Below are 23753 nucleotides of genomic sequence, written 5' to 3'. Positions count from 1 at the left end.
TTGTGGGGAATTCCATCCAGCTATACTGGTGACAGATGGCAGAATGCTTTGCCTCAAGTTCCAGCTGTACTTATTCTCCTCCATACTCCTCCGTTCAATTACAGAGATGAAGCCCTAATTCATTCTCCATACTGTCTTCTTCCCTTAGCTGTCATCCATCAATTTTCCTACCATAACATTAAAATTCCCTTTTTTTTCTGCTCATGTTTCAAGTCCTTTGGTTTATTTTTTTTTAAATATGTCATACTCTTGTTCCTGTATTAATCTCCTTGAACTCATTTCCCTGACTGTCCATGCAGCAGCCATATCGCTCCAAAACTGCAAGCACACCTCGAGTCTGAAATCCCTCTTTAAACAGCCTGTTTCTCTTCGATTCCCTTTCTCTCACTTTCCAAACTACAATTTTTTTCCTTCCAGTTTTCACTCCTTTCAAATCTAACCATGATAAGGTGCAATCATACTGTCATCCTCTCAGTACCAAATTTTTACTTCAGGCAAAAGTGAATTTTTTTGCTTGTCGCTCTTAATACTACCCAGCATTTACAACTTATCACATTACAACCCCTTTCCACTGACAAGTCGAACTCCACCACCATTCAGTCCTCCCAGCCAAGCATATTTAGTGTATTTACTTCCTGTTACAGATACAGAGTCTTGCAAGTCTTGAGGTAAGCTTTCAAACTCCAAACTTCACCGCAAAGATCACAGCTTTGCTCTCTTAGGCACTATTTTTTTTTTAGTTTTATTTATTTATTTTCCACTCATGTCTAGTTGTCTAGGTTTTACAGAAGCAGCCCAGCAAGAATTCTCTCCTCCTCTTTTGTTTGCCAGCTCCCTTACTTCAAGAAAAATCTGATTTATTTCTTTTTAAAACATGCACAGAGATGTTGGAACAATCTTGATGTTTGGAGTCATGGGGATAGAATTCTATTGTTACATTTTTGTTGACTTTATTTAGCTTATAAAAATGAATAAAAACTAGAATTGTATCTATGATACGAGAAGTATTATGCAGTTCCACAGGGAGATGAGATCAATTCTTTCACAAATACAAGCTGTAAACACAGTCAGGAGTCTAGAAGTTCAGTTGTTAGTTGCTTCTTAGTTAATTTATTTCTATTTACAGAAGTCTTATATTCTCAGTTTATAACCAGTTTTATGTGTAAAACCAAATATAATTAAATTGCATTGCACAAAAATATTGAAGCTCAAACTTTGCCCTACAATAGCCTGATCTATTATTGTACACAAACAGAAGCAAGTTCCAAATCTTTTCCTCACAGTTCTATAAAAACAGTAGAAATTATGCCTCTTTTTTTTTGTCAAAATAGAAGCCACATTTGAAGCACTGTGAAGACAAAAACAAATCTCACTTGAATAAACGGTACAATGCCATCTCTTGCAATGGCCTGCAATAGACGGGGTGCACCAGTGAGACTCTGGAGACCAGCACCACACGTTGAAAAGAACGAACCAATCACAATAACCCATGGAGAAGGCCAGGCCAGTGTACCAACCACTAGATTTCCATTAACTGCTTCTCCAAACCTTAGGAAAGAACAGGGGAAACAAAAATAATTTTTAAAAAAATCACTAAGCATTAAAATAACTTTTACTACAGTTTCAGTGCCCACATTTCAATCTTTTTGGATAACAGAAATTTTAACAATAAACACCATGTTACAGTATGAAATATAGGATTTCCCAACCAAGCAATCTCTCTTTATTTTGCTTTTTCAAAGAAAATATAATAATTGCGTCACACTAGGTGTTGCCTCTAAGCAGACATGCAGCCATTATCAGGTATTTTGGCAAACTTTACAGAATTAACAGCAATAGCAGGAGTATGCACATATGTATCTTACAGATTCTTGTGACAGCTAGGAACTAGATTGTCTGTTCGATAAGTAATAAAAGTAACACAGGTATAGTCTGGGGCATAAGCAGACGATTCACAAAACAAAGTATTAACCTTTCCTTTTAACAGGGTGATACTGACATACAAAGTAATCAGAGAAATTACTAGACACAACCATCTAGAGTTTTGCACATCTTCTGACTGTTGTGCTACCTGATGCAATTTTTAAATTACTATGGCAAATAAGTGGGTAGAAGTCTGGAGGAGGTGCTTTCATTAGTCTTGGGTATCCCATCTAATACTACCTCCCTGTTTTTAATTTTTTTTAGATACCTAACTTTATGCCATTTATGGAATAATTGAGTAAACTAAAAAACAGTAATTCCTCACTCACCCCCCTTTCAAACTGACGTTTTTGTTCTTGTAGTTCATCTTACTTTTGTTAGTAAGTAACCAAAATCCTTTTTAAGACTATTTATATTGCGATAGCATATTTTTTTTCCCAATGTTTTCAGATTTTTCAAAGTAAAGCATCAGAGGAAAGGAAAAGTCTACAGACTAAGAAAAATTAAATGCTTTCTCTTTTCAGACCTGCTTTTAAAACAGGATCAAGAAACACAACAAAGTTAACATAGTAAGCCAGTGTTCAAATTATTGCATATGCCCAAGCTTGGATGCATGACTACATACTATTTTCAGCGGAGGGAAAAAAGTAAAATCACATCTTTAAAATTATAGGAGGAAAAGCTATGCTTCTATGATAACATTTATACAACTGCACATTTATTCTTAATTCAAATTCTAATGCTTGTGATTTAATTAGACACAAGGTAGGAATAACTTGAAGAGATGAAAGAAATACTGAAAGATGTACAACCTACTTTTTCCCATTGCAGACACAACCACCATAATGAAAAAAAAAGAAAAAAAAACAAACCAAAAAACAGTCTTTAAACCAAACTAAAAATCCATACACTCGACTGTGCTGGTAGCACTGTACATGAAAGTTCACAGATTCAAAGCTCCTGCTACAATGCAACCTGTTCTAGTGATAGATCACAGTTTGCAAAATTCAAAACTCCCCTGCCCCAGTAAATTTCAAATATGTTACTTTCAAAAATGTGAGTTTATAGATACTACCTCTGCTTTAATTTCTAATTTCAGAAATCATTTACTATTTCTTAGGCAGTTTGATTCAGTTTTTATATTTACTTTGAAGAAAAACATATCAGACACTTTCACTGATGAAGCAGTATCATTTCAAAGTAAAAATCACCGAATCACAGAATGGGTCAGTTTGGAAGGGACCACAGTGGGTCATCTAGTCCAACTTCCCAGCTCAAGCAGGATTGTCCTAGAGCACATGACACAGGATTGTGACCAGACAGTTCTTGAATATTTCCAGTGAGGAAGACTCCACAACCTCTCTGGGCAATCTGTTTCAGTGCATGGTCACCCACACAGTAAAGAAGTTCTTCCTCATATTCATATGGAACTTCCTGAGCACCAGTTTCTGCCCGTTGCCTCTCATCCTATTGTTTGGCACTAACAAGAAGAGCCTGGCTCCATTTTCTTGGCACCTCTCCTTTAGATACTTATAGACATTGTGAGGTCCCCTCTCAGTTGTTTCTTTCAAGGGGGAACAGGCCCAGCTCACTCAGCCTTTTCTCATGGGAGAGATGCTCCAGTCCCTTGATCAACTTTGTAGCTCTCCACTGGACCTGCTCCAAAAGCTCCATGTCTCTCTTGTACTGAGGAGTCCAGAAATGGACACAGTACTCCAGATGTACCACATCAAAGCTGAGCAGAGGGGATAGATCACCTCCCTCAACCTTCTGGCAATGCTCTTCCGAATGCATCCCAGGATTCTGTTGGCCAAGGGCACACTTCCGGTTCACGGTTCACCCTCAGGTCCTTCTCTGCAGAAGCACCTTCCAGAAGTCAGCTCCTAGCCTGTACTGGTGCCTGGGGTTATTCCTCTTCAGGTGCAGGACCCTGCATTTGGTCTTGATGAATTTCAGAGGCTCTTCTCTGCCCATCTCTCCAACCTGTCAGGGTCCCTTTCAAGGGCCACGCAGTCCTCTGAAGTATCAGCCACTCCTCCCAGTTTTGTATCATCAGTGAACTTACTGAGGAGGCTCTCTACCCCTTCAACCACATCACTGATGAACAAGTTAAATAATACTGGGCCCAATACAGAACCATGGGGGACACCACTAGTGACAGGTCTCCAACTAGGCTCTGTGCCATTGATCATGACCCCTCTGTGATCTGCCATTCAGTCAGTTCTCAATCCATCACACTGTCCACTCATCTGACCCACACTTCTTGAGCTTGCCTATAAGGATGCTGTGAGATGCAGTTGTCAAAAGCCTATCATGATCCCTTGTTGCTTCTTGTACTAGTTTTGAATAGAATCCAGCTTTTAACTTATAGTTTTCCTTCTAGACTAATGAAATAAGTTGTCTCAGCATCAACTCCATCAACCTTCAAACAATAACCCAATGCCACTTCTTTATCACCAAAAGCAAACCTAGGCTTCAACAGAAAAGAGAACCAGACACCAGCAAGAAAGCAAATGTGAAATCCGACAACAGTTTCATCCTAATCAACTCAGCTTCTCCTAATGGAGAAATTTATCAAAATCTGGAGATTCTGTTCATACTAATCTCCATTATGTTTATTCCCTCATGCTTCATATTGCGCCTTAAATGTTGTTAGGCAATTACATGGTTGAAAATTGACATGACTCTTGATCTAAAACTGATATTTTAAAGCAAGAGAGAGTCATACATTCAATGGGAGTTACAGGTTTGATGGTGCACTGCAGTCCCATAAACTCTTCTTGTTGTGTAACAAATTTTTTTCTTGTCTTTGTCCCTCAGGAGCATATTCTCTCTAAGTAATACCAGCCCTCTTATCCCTACCCATCAGCTCTGCAAATACTAGTTACAATTTTCTTTATCAAGAACATTTTATTAGGCTGGTTCCACTTCAGACATGTAGTTGCAGTTATGTTTTGTGGATGTATATCTATTTGCATGCACAATTTCAATATGTCTAATTCAAAAATGTATATCTCTGATCGCCAGGCTTCATCTGCTATTAACTCTCTAGGGTGGTTTCCTGACACTGTGGCATACCTTGATAATGTAGCTTTATTAACTGTTATTTTGAATGGTCTCTTAGAGAACTTGTATTCTGATGGAGAATGAATAAGGCAATTGTTTGCCTTAAAACTCTGGGTATAGTGTTAAACATTGCTGCTTTAGCAGCTTTTCAGTTTTTGTCAGTCATTGACTGTGGCGTCTCAGGATATGATTTTGTGTGCATTTGTATAGAAATCATAGTTTTTGTAACTCACAGGAACTAACCAGAACGCATTTCAAACAACAGGTAAGGGTTAACAACATCTCAAGGAAATTCACTTTCAAAACAGGTTATCAACTTCATGCATAATAAGCACAATCATAACATCAAGGGATTGTTTTAGAATTTTCCCAAGGTAATGACAATCAGTCCAGAACTATACAGAAGCTTAGTTCATGGCTTGTAGTTTTCTTACTGTTCCGTGGCAGGATTTATTTAAGTCTATTGCAGCATATTGAGTTTTCCTAGATGCATGTGAGAAGACCCTGAGGCCTTTCACTGGTTCAGTTTTGCATCTAGTGTGGTTTTTAAAGGTAAACTGTTGATTTCTGCCCCAATCTGTGCTTAAGGAGATGGATTAAAATATTACCACTAAAACTTGCCAGGGCATCTTGAAATCTGGTGTCCTCAGCTGTCATCCTATCCAAATTGTCCTTTCAAAGCTGGAATGTTGATAAAGGCAGGATTTCTTCCATCCAGTTCTTCAGTCGTGCTCTGCCCTAAATGACAAGCTTACAAACTCAATAGCAACTTACACAGATTTAGGTGGTGAGGTATGACAGAAGAGGCTGTTTTAGAACCAACAGCGGGCTTCTCTCAGTTTGATCCCACTGAAACAAAGCTGCAATGCTTCATACCTGCTGGAAACAAAAACTAGGTAGATTTGCCTTTCAGGATCTCTCTTGTTTTCTTTGCTTTTCGTTACCTTGGTATAATTTTCTACCATTTGGTTTGCCTCTGCAGTTAGCAATTTGTCAGACTTTAAGTTGGAGTTCTCCCCTAGCAACACAAAGAGAGGGCAACTGGTAGCCGCCTGAGGTTCCTGCAACTCGTGTAAATACAAATGTTTTTTACTTTGAGCTGTGTCACCTGTGTAGAGCTTTTTTGCTGTGTTGTCTTGTCCATGGCAAGTCCAGAGTTGTGGTTATTGGATTCTTCCTGAAACAACCTGAAGATCTGCACCTTGGGCAGTTTTGGTTAAAACAGCAGAAACAATTAGCAGTTCATTTCTTGTGGCATTGGTTATTAATGTGTCCTCTGCATAATGGTGTATTATGGTTGCCTGATACTTCATCGAGGTATTTTGCATCCTTGAGGAAAGGCAACTCAGCAGCTTTTTTGATAGTCTGTGCACTGCTTAAAACCATGATGGGAAAGAGGGGTTTATGGGCATCCTCAGGGTGACAGAGAATGGTAAAGGAATGGTTTTTTGAATCAGTTACCACTCGTGACCAATTTACTAGAAGCCTTATAGGTAGAGGCAGTCCGATCTGCAAGGTTTCTGCATGTTTTTTGACTGCGTGTTCTGCTGTTGACATCTGTAATGTTTTCTACCTGAAATGTTTTCTACCTGTCACCTTTCTTTGAGGTACAGGGTACATGGTTATTTTGGGGGGTGGTTACTGGTATATTGTGGCTTGTCTTAAGTAGGTTTCTCTTTTGCACATAAAAAGTAGTGCTAAAAAAGAGTACAGCTAGTAATGCTATTACAAGCAATACAATGCTTGCAGCATATCTTTTGTTTTGCGTATGGCACCCTTGGTACAACTGAGTCATTTCTCTGCTGCTAGGGTGTTTGTGGAATGTTGCAATTAGGGGTTTCCAGGGGCAATCCTCCTGAGAGTGATCCATTTCTCCTCAACTAAAACAACTAGCTGTGTGTCTGACTTCCTTGTGTATTCTCATCTGGGCATCTAAAGCTGCAGCTAGAGAGGCAGGTAGTTGCTTCTCAAGGCAAGTTTCTTGATAGGGTTGTACCAGCTCAGTAAAGTCACAGTTCTCCCTTGCAGGAGGGCTCTGCAAAGCTCTTGCATTTTCTCTTTCAAAAGCTAAATGCTTGCACAGCATCTCTCTGGCTTCATTGTATTCAATTTGCTTGTTCAGAGTCGACTGCAGCTGGTCCAAACATCTTAAATTTGTATAACTTTGTAACTCTTTACTGTTGGATAGGTAATCAATTTGATCAGTAGTGAGAAGGTTTTCCATAACTTTTAGGGCTTGCCTGGCTATCTCTCTATGGTATTTTGATTGTGAATCTAAATTACAATTTGCTTTCCCGCCTGATTGATGTGCCGTGGTGTCTGTTTGTAGGTATTTAATACGAACAGAGCAATTTTTCTGGAAATCAGCTAATCAGACCGTATATTGGGTGTTACTGAGAACTAGTTTTGTCAGTTCTTTCCAGTCATATGTGGTGAGGGGATAGGTGTGACTCAATGCCTCCAAATATTTAAAAATATTGGTTAAGGACAGACCAGAACCTCTTATCAATTGCCTCAGGTTCTCTGTGGCCTCATACAAGGCCTGACTCTGAGGGGGATGGCTTTGGCTCATATCGTCTGGGCATGCCTGAATAATATTCAGGTTTTCCATTCGAAACCCCCTGTCCAGACATTGCTCCCACATGTTAGCTGACTTCTCCCCCTGTGCCCTATTGATCCCTCCCTTTGGAACCATGTTTGGCTCTTTCTCCCCCTCCTTCTCCCCTTCCTTCTCCCCCTCCCCCCATTTCTCCCATTCCTATCATCCCTCCCCCCTTGTGGTCTCGGTAAAACCGGTTCCTCGTGGGGGGATGGTGGGCGGTGGGTAGGGGGCGGGGTTGGCTCCTTGGCCGGAAAAAAAAGGTTGGAGTTCAGTCTATGTGTGGGGGAGGAAAATGGCTGCGGCCATGGCTGCCCACGTGGTCGCTGTTCATTCGCAGCGAAAGGGGGTGAATACATTAAGTTATTCTCCCCATCACTGTAACAGGACTGCCTTGTGTTGACCCGGGGGTCGGAAGTTCGCATGGCAATGTCTGTCCCTTCACAGCGACTCGTTTTACTTGGCTCTCGTGTGTCCCGGTATGATCCCTGAGTCTGTATTACCATGTTGTGCTGTGCTTGCTCTCAGCAAAGTGTGTGGTGGGTGGGTGTGGGCTGTTTTGTTCTTCCCTGTGTGCCTCGTGCAGGCAGAGTTTATCAGAGTAAACTGCTTTATGTTGCAAAGTTTGCAAATTGCTAGAGTCTAAATTTTGCTTCAATGTATCATGAGGTTTCTATGGAAAGAGGGCGTCTTATGTTACCTTATCTCGAGCGGCTGGGAGCACACGTTCTGAGTCCTTTTGTAGCAATTTGGGCTAACTTGCAGTCTTTTTTCTGCGGCTTTGGGGGGTCCGGCTTCTCCGTCTGCGGCGCGGGGGTTGCGTTGAGCTGCTCTGGCGGCGTGGGCGGTTCTGCGCACGGCTGGGGGCAGCTGCGGCATGGGGTAGCTCCCGGCGCGGGGGCAGGTTCAGCAGACGCTGGCTCGGCGATGGCAGACCGTGGGGTTCCGGTGCTGGTGGCTGGTGTCCCGGCGCAGGCTGCAAGCTGCAGGCTCGGGAAAGCGGCGGCGCACGGTCGGCAGGCTCGAAAAGCGGCAAAAAGTTCTTTTGGGGTTTCCACGGTTTCTGAAAGGTTTTTCCTCAACTTGAAGAGTCTACACTGTCGTCACAGACAGGCAGGGGTCGGCAGGAGGTGGCCAGTCTCCTCCGGTGCTCAGGGTGGAGCAGGGGGCTCTGATAGGGTTGCGACGCAGTTCTACCTTTTCCACGTGGCTTTCGGACGCAGCGTGGTTTCAGCAGGGACAGCGGGCGAACGCGGGCGATGTTAAGGCGGCACTGGGCTCCGTTAAGCGGATACTCCCGGCGTGGACCCCTGCTGCGGCGCAGGAGGAGGCCAGCACACGTGTTTGCTCGGTCTTTTCCCCGGTACTTCCAAACTTCGGTTTTAGTAGTTGCTAGACAACAGGCACTAGGTGCCAGGCCGGTGCTGCAGCGGGCACGGAGCTCTGCGCTTTCTGCTAGGCAGAAAGGGAATGCGGGGGTCGTGCGGTGGGGCTGGGATGGTACGGGAGACAGCGAAACCGCTTCTTGCACGTGATCCAGCGCAGTCGGCAGCAGAATGCCGCTTTTACCAGATGACCGACATTCAGGGGACCAACAGGCTTTTCCCTGACGATCTTAAGGTGCTCCGCGGCTCGGGTCTCCGAGCTGCAGGCACGTCTCGCCCAGGGAGCAGTCTTAGGCGTGCGGGGTGCATCCCACTCAAGACTCACCGCTTTTGATGTTGCGTTGACCCTCTCCGCTCTCTCCGGTTGCCTGCTCTGATCTCTCGCCTACTTCCTTAACTCTTTCTCCTCTTCTTCCGTGCACTATCTAATATTTTTCGAGCTCGCTAAACTAACTGTCCATCTCTTAGATGCGACTAAGACCACGGGGTTTATTGACGTCAGGGTTTTTTGTGGTAAAGTCTCCCGTCTCCAAAAATTGAGAGGATCCCGGAGACACCAGCTGATCTCCTGATCCAGGATAGATATCTTACTTAATATAAACTAAAATTGTCCCTTTTGGATCGCCATATGTTGCGGTTAGGCCCTTGTATAACAAGAAATGAATGATGCTCCTCGTGGATGGTGAGACAAAGAGGATTTATTCAAACTCGCGCACTCTTTTATCCTTACATATCATGTGACTTTCTTAACCAACCAGTTTACTAACTCTGGGGCATGCTCCTTGGGCTCCGTACCTGGGCACATCCTCTGTGTCACCTTAGCCATGCCTCCTACAGTTGCTTAGCAACCCTTTGGTACACTAAAATGGATTAACATTAATATTAAGCAGTTACTCCCTATGAAATAGGAAAATTCTCACGTCAAGCATCTCACACTAATCCATAAAAGAGTAAAGGCACATATTGAAACACGTACTAAGTTTAAACAAAAGGGGGGAGAACTGGTGTAACCTGCAAGAACATCTGTAAAAACCTATGTATGTTATCAATTTTTGAGTTGTGACAGTGCTGAAAGAAGCAGGTCTGAAAAGCAGCACACACCTCAGGCGTTTGTTTCTTCCAAGTTGCTAATCATAGTAAGATTTGATTTCAGGACGATGGATGAGATTCCTAGGTTTGTGACATGGAAAGAAAGTTATGCCTAAAAGTTATAAGAAAAAACTCCAACAGGTTTCTTCCAGGTGTGAAAAACCCTATTGAAATATGTGACCACAGCAGCAAGAACCAGTGCAACGCAGAAGTTTGGAAAAGAGTTATGTTATGTTTCAAGTTTACATTAGAAAATGACCAACGTGGTGAAAAGCAATCTCTGGAATGTGCGTGTGTGTGTGTGTTCGTGTGTGTGTTCAGTGTATGGTGGCCACCAACGTATGTATGAGTGTGTGACTGAAAATAGTTGTTAGACTGGTCAAATAATAAAAGACAAACACCCCACAAAATAACACTACCTCAGCCACAGGTCGCTTTTAAGAAATTGTAGTTTGCTAAGATTACCCTGTTCTTAAATAAAGTTGAATTCCCCAGTTATAAAACCCCTCAGATTAATAAAGTTATAAGTTTATACACAGTTAAGTTAAGCCCCAAGTTAATAAAGTAATGATCCAAGTTGCACTACCCTATAGGAATATAAGAAGGTTTTAAAAAGGTTTACATTAGAGTTAAGACACTGAGCAAGCACTGTGCTAGATCACTGCGAAGCTTAGTAGTTTTATAATGTTCTGATTGTTAAAATTGTTGTTTGCATTGTTGTCTGCATTTTTGTTCATACTGTTTTTGTGACTTCTTAATATAATTAGAAGAGGGGATGTGTAGGAGGCGTGGCTAAGGTGGCCCAGAGGATGTGCCCAGGTACAGAGCCCAAGGAGCATGCCCCAGAGTTAGTAAACTGGTTGGTTAAGAAAGTCACATGATATGTAAGGATAAAAGAGCGCGCGAGTTTGAATAAATCCTCTTTGTCTCACCATCCACGAGGAGCATCATTCATTCCTTGTTATACAAGGACCTAACCGCTACAATGAACTGTCTGTCTGGGTGTGTGCAAGGGAAGGACTCCTGTGTCTGAAAACCATTGAGTGACGGAGCAGTGAGCCCCCGCCAGGGCACCACTGACTCTTGGTGTACTGGCCATCCACCACGACCCAGAGGCCATTTTCCAGCACTGCTATGCAGCATGTCATTCCCAGTCTGTCCGTACAACCGAGGTTGCCCCATCCCAGCGACAGAATCTGACACGTCCCCTTGTTGAACTTCCTCTGGTGGATGATTGCGCAAACCTCTAATTTGAGGTCTCTCTGCACTGCCTCCCTCTTCCATGAGACCCTAGAGTGTCACAATGCCCCTTTGATTCCAGGGGAATCTGCAGTGTTCCAGGTTCTACGTGAAGCCCCATATTGTCACAACGGCACTAAAATGAGAGAGGATCTCCTTTCTAAACGACTTAGTACATCAGAAGTTTTATCTTAGATAAAAATGATATCCTAATTCTTTTAAGACTTCTGTTATTTTTAGGAGAGAGAATCTAGATAACACGTGGAAACTAACAGAGAGTATATCGTATGCCCATCTTCAAGAAATTAGCTTACATACCTCAGAAATCTTCTTTAATATGAGATTGTTCTGTTAAGACCAATTTGCTTAAAAAATTAAACATTGTTTAAGCAAACGGGAAGTTCTAAGACACATGTCTTGGTCCTAGAACATTTAATTTAGGAGTGAGAGGTCAGATAGATCAATCAGAGATGCTACGAGGTCTGATTAGCGAGAAGACCACTCTCCGAACATGACTGCCCCCCGAAGAAATGGACGCTAGATAGAAGTCTTGCTTCACGAATAAAACCCAAGATGCTATATGACGTCAAAATCATAACCTAATTCTCGACTGCTTGTGAAGGGGGGCGGGGTCTTTCAAACATCACTGTATTTATATTCTGAAATTTATACTAGATCTTTGATCCATGCATGGCAGAGTACCCCATGTATCCCCAGCTGACATATTAAAGAAATGTTCGATCCAATGGTTTCTGGTCATTGGGTTTAATTCTTTTTTTCCCCTCTTTGGTTCCATGAAATTCCAAAGATATCTTAGGCTTTGTTTAATACCATGTAGTCCCGCCTCTGAGTGCCCCTCAGCCTGCTGCAGATGTACTGCTTCCTGCACATCCAGTTCAGATATGACAGGCTGTTCCCTGGTCCTCTGAGCAAGAGGAGAAGGAGGAGGGACACAGAAGAGCTCTCCTCACGGAGGTTGCATCTCCATGAAATTCAAAGCAGGTGGGAGATGCCATGCCACATCCAAGCTTTCTCTGCGGAAAGTTCCACTCCCATGCACTGCCTCGCCGTATCACTGGTGCCACAGCCCCCGACAGAAGCAAATGTGGTCTTTTTTTCGCTAGCAGAGTTGCTCCTGCTTCCAGCAGGGATGGTGCTAAAGACAGACCAGGAGAGGTTGAGCAGGGGTGCTGAACCCGAAGGGATGTTCTGCCTCTCATGCCCCTCGATCATTCTCAAAGGCGTGTGCCCTGGAGGACAATTCAGGATTCTCTCCGGGCCAGTAAAAGAGAGATGAGTGGGAAGAGATGACGGCCACGAAAAAAGGTCATGGTCTGTCGCTTCTGCGGTGCAGAGTTCCGATCGCCGCCCCGCTGCTACCGGTCTCACCTGCCCTCCGCATCCAGCCCGCACCTGACGAGCACAGTGCCGGGGCGGAGCTGGTGGAGGACGGCAGGGTAGAGAGAAGAGGCGGAGAGGAGGGTGTCCAGTTTGAAGAGAGAGCCGGGGCTGTCGGGGGCCGCGAGAAGCCGGGTGGCGGATCGGCGGATGCGGTGTTTGGGGAAGCGGGGCTGGCGGCGCTGGCCGCTGTTCTACTCGTTGCGCAGAGCTGGCGACCGGGGATAGTGGGAGCCGCCGTTAAGTTACACGTGCAAGTCCCTCGAGGCTGCCGTCCTGCCTGGCAGGTTCTTAACAGAGCTCAGTCTCCGAAGTATCCTCCCTCTGCTCCATAAAGCATTCTTTCGGAACACTCACAGCTCTTATTATTTTCCCTTACTTTACTTTATTCTCTGTCCTTCAGAGAACTCCTGCAGACCGTGTTCTTTGTAGTAGTGAAACGTCCTTTTTTCCTAGAGGCGTTACTTTGCTCCACTGTAGAAGCAATTAACCGACTTTTTTATTTCTAAGATAAACCCCTGAAAACTCCAAACACGACTGTGTCAATGAATCCGTGTCTGCCAGGGCGCAGGAATACAGAGCCGTGTCCCAATCACTGGGCCCGGAGAGCCAGACGAAGGTCCAAGGGCCATCTCTCGGCAACGACGGCCGCCCCGCTGGTTCCGGCAGCTCGCTGGACCCTTTAGCAGCGCGTGCGAGGAGTTCAGGGCTGTGGCCCGGGAGCCGCTGATAGAAAGGGATAAAATCGCCGATTTGTAATTTGGCGTGTGATCACTTCATGTTTGAGCCCTTGATGGTGATTTCACTGCCCTCCGCGGTCTCTACCAATTGGTCCTGTTGCACCTGGGCTCTGCCTGCAGACACTGGCGGGGAGATAAAGAAGAAAAGTTGTCAGAATTGCTTTTTGCACTGGATGTTTTTTCCCAGAAGAAAGGGCACAGAAACAGTCAGGACCAGACAGAGAAAAATTTTAGGTGAATGTCAAGGCGTGCAGCAATGGACGTGTCCATTAGAATTTGCTGGAGGGATGAGTGCGGGAAAGAGAGTTGGATTGCTGGAGTCACTGAAGAATGGAAAGCTGTGGGACTATAAGCAAAGCAAGAGAGAAAGGAAAGTAGGAAAGAGAAGGACGGACTGCAGGAATTCTCTGAAGGACAGAGAGTAAAGCAAGGAAACAGGAACTGCTCGACAAAGAAAAGACCGCTGTGTTTTCCGAGGGAACGCTTTATGGAGCAGAGGGAGGGACGGCCAGGAGGCTAGTTGGGAGACTGAGCTCTCTTAAGAACATGCGAGGCAGGACACCAGCCCCGAGGGACCTGCATGGCCACCCCAGTCGCTGTCCCTATGGTCCCCAGACGCCAGCCTTGTGCACCGAGCAGAACGGTGGCCAGCGCCGCCAGTCCCGCTCTCCGCCAGAGCCGCATCCACCGATCCACCGCCCGACCTCTCTCTACCCCCGACAGCCCCGTCTCTCTGCTACGGTGGGGCCGCCTCCTCTCTACCTCTTCTCCCTTCTTCTCCCTCCCCGGTCCTCCTCGTCCAACTCTGCCCGCGTGCTGTGCCGGGCGCCAGCGATTCTCGGGCTCTCGTCCGGTGGGGGCTGGATGCGGATGGCAGGCAGCAGCAGCGGTATCGTGGTGGCGGTCGGGGTTCTTCACAGCGGTGGCGGGACCGGGTTAGGTAGGAGGGGTGAGGATTGGTATCGAGGTGTTCAAGATTGACAGACCATGAGCTTTTTTCTCCCGCAATATCTCTTCCCTCTCATCTTCTGATGTACTAAGTTGTTTAGAAAGGAGATCCTCTCTCATTTTAGTGCCATTATGACAATATGGGGCTTCACAACTCAGCCCTTGTGGAGTGCCGCATTCTCTGCCACTATCTGAGAAACCCCACAGCCTGAGGGATGGGTACGGGGAGCTCTGACCACGGAAGCACGTCCCAGAGCTGCATCCAGGGGCTTTGCCAGGGTTTAGTACCGTAAATTCGAAGTGACAACGAGACCTTCTTTGTCCCACATAACTTCAAGGCTCCCCCAGGGTGGCTGATGGCAATTGTACTTGTTCAGGGTCATCTCCCTACAGCGACCCCAGGTGTGTGCTCAAGACTTGCCTCTTCAATGCAAATTCTCACTAGTCCTTCTGTGTGTGCACATGGGATCACACCCTTCCCTGGTGGTCCTTCATGTCCTTCTACTGAGTTGACAGAGATGGGAAAGAGAATGAAACTTTTGGCTCTGCCTCTAAGAGCCCGTCAACCTTCTGTAGACGTGCTGGTTCCAGCACATCCAGTTCAGATATGACAAGCTGTTCCCTGGTCCTCTGAGCAAGAGGAGCAGGAGGAGGGAGACAGAAGAACTCTCCTCAGAGAGGCTGCATCACCATGAAGTGCAAAGAAGTTCGGAGGTGCTATGCCACGTCCAAGGATTCTCTGGGGATGGTACTTCTCGCATGCACTGCCTCGCCGTAGACCTGTCCCGGGGAGAATCCCTGCTGGTAACAGGAGCACTTCTGCTGGTGACAAATACCACCTGGGCTTTTGCAAGGGCCTGTGGCACCAGTGTTGCGGCGAGGCATATCTGAACTGGATGTGCTGGAAGTAGCACATTTGCAGCAGGTTGACGGGCACATTGAGGCACAGCCAAAAGGTTCATTCTCCATCCCATCGCTCTCAACTCAGTAGAAGGACATGAAGGATCACCAGGGAAGGGCGTGGCCCATTCCCCTGTGCACTGGCTTCTCATCAAGGCCACAGAATTTCTTTAGTCTTCCCTGGAGAGACACGGAAGGACTAAACAGGGTGCCACTCTTTGCATTGAAGAGACAACTCTTGAGCACACACCTGGTGGTGGCGTGGGTAGATGACCCTGAGCAAGTACAATTGCCAGTAGCCTCCTGGGGGAGCCTTGAAGTTATGTGGGACAAAAAGTATCTCGGTTTCCCTTTGAATTTACAGTATTGAACCCCGGCCAAGCCCCTGGATGCAGCTCTGGGATGTGCTTCCGTGGTCAGAGCTCCCCGTGCCCATCCCTCAGGTCGTGGGTCTTCTCAGATAGGGGCAGAGCATGCGGCACTCAACAAGAACTGAGCTGTATCCAGGCTCCGGGTGTGGCAGCAGGAGCCCCAGGAGATACTGCCCCTGCTGCCATGAACTGTAGGAGGTGTGGTTAAGGTGGCACAGAGGATGTGCCCAGGTACAGAGCCCAAGGAGCATGCCCCAGAGTTAGTAAACTGGTTGGTTAAGAAAGTCACATGATATGTAAGGATAGAAGAGCGCGCGAGTTTGAATAAATTCTCTTTGTCTCACCATCCACGAGGAGCATCATTCATTCCTTGTTATACAAGGGCCTCACCGCTACATATGGCGCCTGAACAGGGACATTTTTAGCTTATATTAAGCAAGATATCTATCCTGGATCAGGAGATCAGCTGGTGTCTCCGGGATCGTCTCAATTTTCGGAGACGGGGGACTTTACCACAAAAAACCCTGACGTCAATAAACCCCGTAGTCTTAGTAGCATCTAAGAGACGGACAGTTAGTTTAGTGAGCTCGAAAAATATTAGATAGTGCACGGAAGAAGAGAAGAATGAGTTAGGAAGTAGGCGAGAGATCAGAGCAGGCAACTGGAGAGAGCGGAGAGGGTCAACGCAACATCAAAAGCGGTGAGTCTTGACTGGGAGACTGCTCCCTGGGCGAGACGTGCCTGCAGCTCGAAGACCCGAGCCGCGGAGCACCTTAAGATCGTCAGGGAAAAGCCTGTTGGTCCCCTGAATGTCGGTCATCTGGTAAAAGCGGCATGCTGCTGCCGACTAAGCCGGATCACGTGCAAGAAGCGGTTTCGCTGCCGCCCGTACCATCCCAGCCCCACCGCACGACCCCGGCATTGCCTTTCTGCCTAGCGGAAAGCGCAGAGCTCCGTGCCCACTGCACCGCCGGCCCGGTACCTAGTGCCTGTTGCCTAGCAACTATTAAACCCGTAGTTTGGAAGTACCGGGGAAAAGGCCGAGCAAGCACGTGTGCTGACCGCCCCCCGTGCTGCAGCAGGGGCCCGTGCCGGGAGTGTCCGCTTATCGGAACCCAGCGCCGCCTTAACATCACCCGCTTTCGCCCGCTGTCCCTTCCGAAACCGCGCTGCATCCGAAAGCCACGTGGAAAAGGCAGAACTGCACCGCGACCCTATCGGAGCCCCCTGCTCCATCCTGCACACCAGAGCAGACTGGCCACCTCCTGCCGACCCTCGCCTGTCTGTGACGACAGTGTAGACTCTTCAAGCTGAGGAAAAACCTTTCAGAAACCGCGGAAACCCCAAAAGAACTTTTTACCGCTTTTCGCCGCTTTGTGCCGCAGGCCCAGCGCTAGGACCGCCCACCGGCCCCGCGCCTCGCGGTGCCCGCCGAGCCGCGCACTCCGAGGACGCCCCACGCCTGCCGACCCGGCCCCGCCGCTGCCCCGAGCCCGCAGCTTGCAGCCTGCGTCGGGACACCAGCCACCAGCATCGGAACCCCACGGCCTGCCATCGCCGAGCCAGCGTGGTTTCCTGACACTGTGACATACCTTGATAATGTAGCTTTATTACCTGTTATTTTGAATGGTCTCTTAGAGAACCTGTATTCTGATGGAGGACAAATGAGGCAATTATTTGCCTTAAAACTCTGGGTATAGTGTTAAACATTGCTGCTTTAGCAGCCTTTCAGTTTCTGTCAGTCAATGACTGTGGCGTCTCAGGATGTGATTTTGTGTGCATTTGTATAGAAATCATACCTTTTGTAACTCACAGGAACTAACCAGAACGCATTTCAAACAACAGGTAAGGGTTAACAACATCTCAAGGAAATTCACTTTCAAAACAGGTTATCAACTTCATAGCATAATAAGCACAATCATAACATCAAGGGATTGTTTTAAATTTTTCCAAGGTAATGACAATCAGTCCAGAACTATACAGAAGCTTAGTTCATGGCTTGTAGTTTTCTTACTCTTCCGTGGCAGGATTTTTTTAAGTCTATTGCAGCATATTGTGTTTTCCTAGATAAATGTGTGAAGGCCCTGAGGCCTTTCACTGGTTCAGTTTTGCATCAGGTGTGGTTTTTAAAGGTAAACTGTTGATTTCTGCCCCAATCTGTGCTTAAGGAGATGGATTAAAATATTACCACTAAAACTTGCCAGGGCATCTTGAAATCCAGCGTCCTCAGCTGTCATCCTATCCAAATTGTCCTTTCAAAGCTGGAATGTTGGTAAAGGCAGGATTTCTTCCATCCAGTTCTTCAGTCGTGCTCTGCCCTAAATGACAAGCTTACAAACTCAATAGCAACTTACACAGATTTAGGTGGCGAGGTATGACAGAAGAGGCTGTTTTAGAACCAACAGCGGGCTTCTCTCAGTTTGATCCCACTGAAACAAAGCTGCAATGCTTCATACCTGCTGGAAACAAAAACTAGGCAGATTTGCCTTTCAGGATCTCTCTTGTTTTCTTTGCCTTTTATTACCTTAGTATTTTTTTCTAGCATTTGGTTTGCCTCTGCAGTTAGCAATTCGTCAGACTTTAAGTTGGAGTTCTCCCCTAGCAACACAAAGAGAGTGCATCTGGTAGCCGCCTGAGGTTCCTGCAACTCGTGTAAATACAAATGTTTTTTACTTTGAGCTGTGTCACCTGTGTAGAGCTTTTTTGCTGTGTTGTCTTGTCCATGGCAAGTCCAGAGTTGTGGTTATTGGATTCTTCCTGAAACAACCTGAAGATCTGCACCTTGGGCAGTTTTGGTTAAAACAGCAGAAACAATTAGCAGTTCATTTCTTGTGGCATTGGTTATCAATGTGTCCTCTGCATAATGGTGTATTATGGCTGTCTGATACTTCATCGAGGTATTTTGCATCCTTGAGGAAAGGCAGCTCAGTGAATTTCCTTGAGATGTTGTTAACCCTTACCTGTTGTTTGAAATGCATTCTGGTTGGTTCCTGTGAGTTACAAAAGGTATGATTTCTATACAAATGCACACAAAATCACATCCTTAGACGCCACAGCCAATGACTGACAGAAACTGAAAGGCTGCTAAAGCAGCAATGTTTAACACTATACCCAGAGTTTTAAGGCAAACAATTGCCTCATTCGTCCTCCATCAGAATACAGGTTCTCTAAGAGACCAGTCAAAATAACAGTTAATAAAGCTACATTATCAAGGTATGCCACAGTGTCAGGAAACCACCCTAGAGAGTTAATAGTAGATGAAACCTGGCGATCAGAGATATACATTTTTGAATTAGACATATTGAAATTGTGCATGCAAATAGATATACATCCACAAAACATAACTGCTACTACACTCACTAGACAAATCACAAAAGTGTAAAACACGTGAGTTAGTTGCTTGTTGCGGTTAGGCAGCTCAGCAGCATTTTTGATAGTCTGTGCACTGTTTAAAACCATGATGGGGTTTATGGGCATCCTCAGGGTGACAGAGAATGGTAAAGGAATGGTTTTTTGAATCAGTTACCACTCGTGACCAATTTGCTAGAAGCCTTATGGGTAGAGGCAGTCTGATCTGCAAGGTTTCTGCATGTTTTTTGACTGCGTGTTCTGCTGTTGACATCTGTAATGTTTTCCACCTGTCACCTTTCTTTGAGGTACAGGGTACATGGTTATTTTGGGGGCTGGTTACTGGTATATTGTGGCTTGTCTTAAGTAGGTTTCTCTTTTGCACATGAAAAGTAGTGCTAAAAAAGAGTACAGCTAGTAATGCTATTACAAGCAATACAATGCTTGCAGCATATCTTTTGTTTTGCGTATGGCACCCTTGGTACAACTGAGTCATTTCTCTGCTGCTAGGGTGTTTGTGGAATGTTGCAATTAGGGGTTTCCAGGGGCAATCCTCCTGAGAGTGATCCATTTCTCCTCAACTAAAACAACTAGCTGTGTGTCTGACTTCCTTGTGTATTCTCATCTGGGCATCTAAAGCTGCAGCTAGAGAGGCAGGTAGTTGCTTCTCAAGGCAAGTTTCTTGATAGGGTTGTACCAGCTCAGTAAAGTCACAGTTCTCCCTTGCAGGAGGGCTCTGCAAAGCTCTTGCATTTATTTTCTCTTTCCAAAGCCAAATGCTGAGGTGCTGTTCAAGGCACGAACCCCACTCAAACACGAACAAGTGCCAGAACAGAATTACCGTTTATTCAAACTGCCTAGGTTTAAATACCACACCTGAACATGTCACGTGACCCTCTAACCAATGACAATCAAATACTGTCTGAGAACCCGGGAGACCACAACTCCCATGGTTCATTGCTGCATTCTTCCTGCCACATCTCCCCCCCTTTTTATTAACAAGTTGAGAAACAATACATTTTTAACATTCTTATTATAACAAATCTTATTTCAACTAATTATAAAAAACAGGGCCTATCGTCACAAGGCCTTTATTGAACTGTTTACAACTTTATTGGTTCGTGCAATATTCAAACAATCTCAAATTACCCAGGGTTTGTAGGTGTGGATAACCTTTTATCTGAGGGTGACTTTGTGTAATGGCATCATTTTTATTAAAAAGGGAAATGTGTTGGGTTGTAGATGTTGTGTCTGACGTGGTGTTTTTTGAAGTAGTGTTTAAGACGTCTTGCTATAAAGTGTACTTGCGTTCACACACACATACATGCGTCCACTCAACTTTCTCATTCATACTCCGGTGGCCACCGTTTCATTCTCTCCTTACACATGCACTCTTAAACCCTTTATTGTGTTTGACTCATGGAGTTTTGGTTCTGTATTGGTTACTGTTTATATGTTTCTTTTGGTTCTGTATTGGTTACTATTTATGTGTTTCTTTTGGTTCTGCATTGGTTACTGTTTATATGTTTCTTTTGGTTCTGTTGCTTCTTTGTGATTATCCCTGTTTTAAGGAAATGTTAATGTAGATTTACACACATAGGGAACAGACCCATATCTCTTTCCCTCTTTTTTTTTTTTTTTTTTTTCCCCCCGTGTGATGAGTTTACTATTGTTGGTCATGTTTCTTCTAATCCAAATCCTTCACTTATTTCTTCTGGTGGTTGTTCCTGTTGTGGTGGAGGGCTAATATAAGGCCTGACACATCTAGAAGGGACCCATTGCAATTTGGTACCCTTGGATACACAGGCATATCCCCTTCCCCATGTTATGAGATCTAATGGTCCTGACCATTGCCCAGATATTAGATCTTTGATCATAACTAGTGGTTTGGAAGATGAAAGTATTTGAGTTTTATGTTGGCGTTCATACCTGCTATGGTCTGTGTCATCACAGTTTAAGAAATTTAGAACATATGACGCTTTCCATAAGCGTTCCTGGGGGCTATATACCGACTCCCCTCTTTTTTGTCTTTGAAGCATTTCCTTTAGTGTACGGTGAGCTCTTTCTACAATTGCTTGTCCTGTGGGTGAATGTGGTATACCTATGGAATGGAGTACCCCCCAATCTGTGAGAAATGTTTTGATTTTTTTAGAACAATAAGCAGGGCCATTGTCGGGTTTTATGGTTTTTGGAATTCCTAGGATTGCGAAATAACTGAGCCAGTGTCTGATAACGTCTTTGGCTTTTTCTCCCGTGTGTGCTGTTGCATTAATGTATCTGGAATGCGTGTCTACTGTAACATGGACATATTTAAGTTTACCGAATTCAACTATATGTGTAACGTCTGTCTGCCAGATTTCATTGGCTGTTATGCCCCTGGGATTAACCCCTTCCTTAGCCAGCATTGGGGTAATTCGCTGGCAGTCAGAGCATGACATAATTATGTCTCTGACCTGGTTTATTGTAATTTGGAATTGTCTCTTTAATGAACGTGCATTTTGGTGGAAGAACTGGTGTGAGAGTTTAGCCTGTTCCAGAATTTTGGGAACTGTAGTTACCATAGCGGTTGCATCAGCTTTTTGATTGCCCTCTGCTATGGGTCCTGGAAGTTCTGTGTGTGATCGAGTGTGCATTATGTAAAAATCAAATTTTCTGTGGTTGATAAGAAACCATATGGTACGAATTTCTGTGAATAAGTGAGGATTAGTGACACCTCGAAGGAAGGAGGCTTCGAGACGTGAGACCAACCCTGCTGCATAGTGAGAATCTGTGACAACATTCATAGGTTGATCATGGAACAATTCAAATGCCATGCGGATAGCTGCGAGTTCTAAAACCTGTACAGAACCTTGGTCCAAGGTTTGTACCTTATTGTCCCATTGTCCTGTGGCAGGGTTCTTCCATGTCACGACGGCTTTTTTCGATCGTCCAGACGCATCAGTGAAGACTGTGACTCCATTTACTGGTCGTAGTTTGCAGCGACGCGTGGCCATCAGGGGTAGATTTCCTATTTCCGCCCAGAGTTTATGTTTCAGGAAGTGAATGGAAATATTACCGTTGAAGTCCGCTAATGCAGTCTGAAACCCAGCGTCCTCTGCAAGAAGCCAGTCTAAGTTGTCTTTTGTGGCTGGAATGTAGATCGTCTCAGGATCCCTTCCATCCATCTCCTGCAGACGTCCTCTACCTTTCATAATGAGCTTAGCAAGCATGTCATTAATGGTCCAAACAGTCTTAGGTGGAGAGTGGGGAAGAAATAACCATTCTAGAATTCTCAAAGGGTCGGATTCTGCCTGATCCCATTGGAAAAGGACAGCAAAAGGTTGGAACTTGCTGGATATGATGGCGAGGCGAATGTGCAGGTCAGGGTGTCATCGTCTGCTTTGCCTGTTTTTGACAGCTTGGGAGCATACTTCCAGAGCTTGTTTTGCTTCTGGGGTTAGGGATCGAATAGATGTGAGAGTTGGGTCACCTTTAAGTAGCTGGAAGAGGGGGTGCAATTCCTCTGTTGTGATCCCCAAGACAGGCCTCAGCCAGTTAATGGCTCCTAAAAGCCGTTGCAAATCATTCAGGGTCATAGTGTCCGTTACTTTGAAAGTCAGTGGTCGTGGCATGATTTCCTGTTGAGTGATCCTCCATCCGAGGTAGGTCCAAGGTTGGGTGCGTTGAATTTTTTCTGGGGCAAGCTGCAGACCTGCTTTTTGGATGGTGTCTGTTAAGGCAGTCAAGGTGGATTGTAGTTCGGTCCCGTGTTTTGCTGCTATCAGGATGTCATCTATATAATGATAGATGATGGCTGAAGGGTGGAGTTTTCGAACAGGGTGTATGATGTTGGCTACCACTGTTTGACAAATCATCGGACTGTTTTTCATGCCCTGAGGCAGTACTGTCCAGTGGTATCTTTGCATGGGTTCCGCATGATTGTAGGCTGGAACTGAAAAGGCGAAGCGGGGTGCATCTTCTGGATGTAAAAAGATTGTGAAAAAACAATCTTTCAAATCTATTACTACCCATCCCGCAGGTAGCATGGCAGGGGAAGGAAGTCCTGGTTGCAGCGTTCCCATTGGCTCGATGGCTGCATTAATTGTTCTGAGGTCTTGTAGTAAACGCCATTTGCCGCTCTTCTTGGGTATGCAAAACACCAGAGTGTTCCATGGGCTAGAAGTTGGTACTATATGTCCAGCGTTTAGTTGTTCCTGTACAAGGTCTAGCAGGTGACTTAGCCGTTCCCTCTTCAAGGGTCATTGGTCCGCCCATATCGGGTTGTCTGTCTTCCATTTTAGTTTGATAAGTTCATGGAACGGCTGACCAATGACCCTTACTGAAAAACCTGATTGTTTGCTGTTGCTATCTGTACAGTGGTACCAAATTGCCCGAGGACATCCCTTCCCCACAAGGTACACGGAATGGGAGCTATGAAGGGTGCAATCCTAGCAGTCTGTCCCTCAGGTCCCAATACCGTACGCAGATGCTTACTCTGTCTAGGTCTTTGCATACCCCCCACCCCCAAGATGGTTGAGGCGGGGAACACAGTGGGCCATTCTGATGGCCACTCAGAGTCTTTAATTATAGACACATCTGCTCCTGTATCCACTAAACCCTTAAATTTACGCCCATCAATATGACATGTCATCATGGGTTGGGAGGCAGAGATCGACTTGGCCCAGAAGATCTGTTGGGGATTTGTGCCTGCAAATGCCTCAGTACTCTTATTACCCTTTTGTGTGGAGAAAGTGTTATAGAAAGGAAT

At 45.3% G+C, this 23753-nt stretch overlaps 2 protein-coding genes across 10 annotated transcripts in view; both read right to left on the bottom strand.

Moving 5' to 3' along the window:
• Positions 1–2317, bottom strand: part of LOC127476171 (solute carrier family 12 member 7-like) — a 29256-nt gene extending 26939 nt beyond the window's left edge. Inside the window, exons 1-2 of the mRNA XM_051798745.1 lie at positions 2253–2317; positions 1374–1548 (exon numbers count right to left, since the gene is read on the bottom strand). Of these exons, the coding sequence (XP_051654705.1) occupies positions 1374–1548; positions 2253–2290 (213 nt within the window). The 5' untranslated portion in view covers positions 2291–2317. The remainder of the gene's footprint in view (positions 1–1373; positions 1549–2252) is intronic.
• Positions 1–23753, bottom strand: part of LOC127476175 (uncharacterized) — a 320718-nt gene that overhangs the window by 193795 nt on the left and 103170 nt on the right. For 8 of the 9 annotated variants that reach the window (XR_007906495.1, XR_007906492.1, XR_007906493.1 and 5 more), the window contains exon 2: positions 17847–17976. Coding sequence is in view for 1 of the 9 variants with exons in the window: in XM_051798758.1 (XP_051654718.1) it covers positions 17897–17976 (80 nt within the window). In the remaining 8 variants the exon portion in view is untranslated. Of the gene's footprint in view, positions 1–17749; positions 17977–23753 lie in introns of those variants that run through there. The other variant, XM_051798758.1, reaches the window with a different exon arrangement.

The sequence above is a fragment of the Manacus candei genome, unplaced genomic scaffold, assembly GCF_025592945.1.
Source record: "Manacus candei isolate 608988 ecotype Guabito, Panama unplaced genomic scaffold, ASM2559294v1 h1tg000049l, whole genome shotgun sequence".
Lineage (NCBI taxonomy): Eukaryota > Metazoa > Chordata > Aves > Passeriformes > Pipridae > Manacus > Manacus candei.
The sequence above is the reverse complement of the archived record's forward strand: the minus strand, read 5'-3'. Positions and strand labels throughout refer to the sequence as shown.